Source organism: Hippocampus comes, unplaced genomic scaffold, assembly GCF_001891065.2.
Source record: "Hippocampus comes isolate QL1 unplaced genomic scaffold, H_comes_QL1_v1.1 scaffold699, whole genome shotgun sequence".
Taxonomy (NCBI): Eukaryota; Metazoa; Chordata; class Actinopteri; order Syngnathiformes; family Syngnathidae; genus Hippocampus; species Hippocampus comes.
The window spans coordinates 22,217-25,161 of NW_017805822.1; the positions used below are offsets into that span (position 1 = coordinate 22,217).

Here is a 2,945-nt window from a genome sequence, read left to right on the forward strand (position 1 = left end):
AAACCTAAATAAATCTTATTTGGATGGGGGGGGGGGGGGCTATTATGACTACAATCGCACAAAATCGGACTCTCTAGACCGCAACTTTTGTCAAGAAAATACAAGTGACTTGGAAAACAACTGCTATTTCGGGCTAAAAAATGTCATTCAGTTCTTCAGATGACTTTTTCCTCTTCTTATGCTCTCTTTTTTTTCTTCGCCACCTGATTTTGGATGTCTTTTTGCCCCGTTACCTCGCGGACCACCTTGGCAGGGAGGGTGGCCTCGCACACGGCGCCCTTGCCGCGCCCCAGGATCCAGTTGATGGCGGCCGACTTCTTGTCGGTGCAAAAGTTGCCGCTGACGGAGAGAACCTCCACGTCGGCATGCTGCTGCCGCAGTCGCTGCAGGGCCTTCTCGCAGCCCTGCAAACAGACGTCATTACCTCCAGCAAAGAAAGGCATTTTTGCTCAACTCATTTTCATCTTTCGGCCAAAAGAGGCGCACTGTCATAAATACGTCTGGCAATCGAATATTACACGTACGCCATTAAACAAAAAGCCAAAACCCCCCCGCATGTTCTGCGAATTGCCATTCCCAGTTAGTGTTGAGCTTCAAACTCCACGTAAAGCAAAGAGAACGGCACTTTGTACGTTCACGGACGTGGGAAGGTACCTTTGAGAGCATGTTCATGCCCATGGCGTCTCCGGTGGGCGCCTCAAAGCGGATGTAGAGGTTCCTCCCCGCTAAGCCGACCAGCATTTTCTCCAGCCGGGCAAACCTGCTCAGGCCAAAAAGGTGCCGTCAGCCCGGCGACGGCCTTGACGACGCAGCGATCGGGGAGTCGGGCGCGGCGCCCGTCATCGCACCTGCTGGTCTGGTCGAAGGCGTCTTTGATGACGCTCAAGCCCTCGCCGCTCTCCAGCCACGCTTTGACCTCGGCGGCGCGGCAGGCCGAAGGCAGCCGCACCGCGGGACCCCGAGTCATGCGGTCGGCGAGCACCCTGCTGCGACAGCCCCCGCTCAGCTGCGACAACCCATCACAACATCAGACTTACAATATCAATTCAATATTGGAAGTTGACTTGCACTTTTTTTTTTTTTTAATCTAGTGGGGGTGGAGGGAATCCTTGATAGATGGATTTTTTTTCTCTCTTTTTTTTTTTGCTTCATCATATTTGCGCATTTCTACTAATTTGGACTCTACGATTTCTTCATTGCAAACTTTTTTGGCGCGCTGGTCAACTTTTTCTCGCCGTGCCTTTTCTTTCTTTAGTTTGGAAAAGGTTGACGCGCGCTACGCGTCGGCACTTACAGAAAGAGCCCGGCAGCCCCGGTTCGTGCTCGCCACCAGGCAGCCCTCGGTGGTCGCCATGGGAACATAAAACTGCTTGTCGTCCAAGGGCAGCGGGCCGGCCACGCCCACCGGCACCGGCATATAGCCGATGACGTTCTCGCAGCACGTGCCCGTCACCTGTCAAACGGGAATGCGCGAAGACCTTCGCATCACCTCGATTCCGTTCCAAACGAACACACGCGAAGGTTCACGTCGCCTTCACCTTGGCATAGTCGTAGTTTTTGTACGGAAGCGACGACAAGGCGGCGGGAAGGGGGAGCCTGGAAGACAATATCTCCCTCCTGATGGCCACGCCCCTCTCGGGGGTCTCCAGCACGGCGTCCAGCTTATAGCTGAGGATGTGACGCGACGCCACGAGGTTGATCACCTCGCCGTCGCTGAGGCAGCGGGGCCCTCGCTGGAAAGACGGCGAGCGGTCGCGGTCTGACGCCACGGCCGTGAATTAAACGTCGCGAGAGTCGGGCGGGAGCTCACCTGCGGATCGGCGAGGATGTCCAGACATTCCTGGAGCGCGCGTGGACAAGCTTCAGCTTTGGGCTCATCGGGCGTGCTGGCCTCCTCCGCTGTGGACCACGTCAACAAAATGTGCCTTCAAAACACCGATTCTTGGCAATATAAGACTTTGTTCGACCACTTTTCTCTCGAGAACCCTCAGAAAAAAATACTTCTTGTGGAACAATTTTGGGGTGTGAAGAAAAGAAAAAATACCTGCGAACTAACACATTTTTGACATCTTAAAAAAAAAAAAAAAAAAAAAAATGACTAGGTGAAAACAAATGGAAAAAAGGAAAATGTTTTTGTGAAAAATCTTGCTTGGAGCCTGGGGAAAAATGTTACTTTGAGTAGTAAAAGAACCACTTTTTTTCCATTAAAAAAATAAAATGTATACAATTTCTGTTCCAGAAACAATTTTTGAAGCAACTTTGGTGAAATGTGAAGATTTCAGTCACTGCTGATGTGTCACGAATAGAAGCAATTATTGACCTTCCTCCTCGCACAAACGTCTGGACCCCGCCGCCGCCGCCGCGCCGTTGGCAAAGTCCATCCCGCAGCAGCCACGGGCCAGGGGCGCCAGCCGGCGGGCGGGGGGCGAGCCGCCCGAGGCGTTCTTGATGGACAGCGATGACTCGGTCTCGCTCTGCTCGAACAAGACGTACTTGACGGCAAGCAGCAGGGCCAGGCCCAGCGTGATCACCTGCTCCATGTCCACCCTGAGGAACGCCAGCGGCGGGATTAGGACGCACGCGCAACGCCACCAGAGAGAAAGAAATGTCTTCTTTTTGCGTCTCGAGAACACAAGAGCAGCAAAAGGGCGAATTTTCCTCTGAATAACCGACGATACGTTTCAAACAGAAAATGCGGAGAGCGCCTACGAGGGGAGAGCCCTAATATGGTTCACGGGTCCCCTGGCGGCTTGTGGTTGAACGGATCGGGATTCGTCAGCGCGTGACCGATTAAATAGTCAAACCAAATTCAGGCCGACGGGCTGTTTGGCCATTTGGACGCCAGCCTAAAATGGAGGAAAAATACACATTTTGACTTGTTTTTTTTTTTTTCTTGCAACAAATTAACACCTTTTATATGTGTCGTTGCCAATTGAAAATGCAAA

General features: G+C 52.3%; 1 protein-coding gene across 2 annotated transcripts in view; it reads right to left on the minus strand.

The window, feature by feature from the left end:
• The window catches only part of LOC109525561 (3-hydroxy-3-methylglutaryl-coenzyme A reductase-like), a 25,653-nt gene that overhangs the window by 2,526 nt on the left and 20,182 nt on the right, over window positions 1-2,945 (minus strand). The window contains exons 10-16 of one of the 2 annotated variants that reach the window (XM_019886139.1): window positions 2,321-2,547; window positions 1,811-1,908; window positions 1,539-1,733; window positions 1,295-1,453; window positions 849-1,006; window positions 655-760; window positions 234-404 (exon numbers count right to left, since the gene is read on the minus strand). In XM_019886139.1, coding sequence (XP_019741698.1) covers window positions 234-404; window positions 655-760; window positions 849-1,006; window positions 1,295-1,453; window positions 1,539-1,733; window positions 1,811-1,908; window positions 2,321-2,547 — 1,114 coding nt within the window. The remainder of the gene's footprint in view (window positions 1-233; window positions 405-654; window positions 761-848; window positions 1,007-1,294; window positions 1,454-1,538; window positions 1,734-1,810; window positions 1,909-2,320; window positions 2,548-2,945) is intronic. The other variant, XM_019886140.1, reaches the window with a different exon arrangement.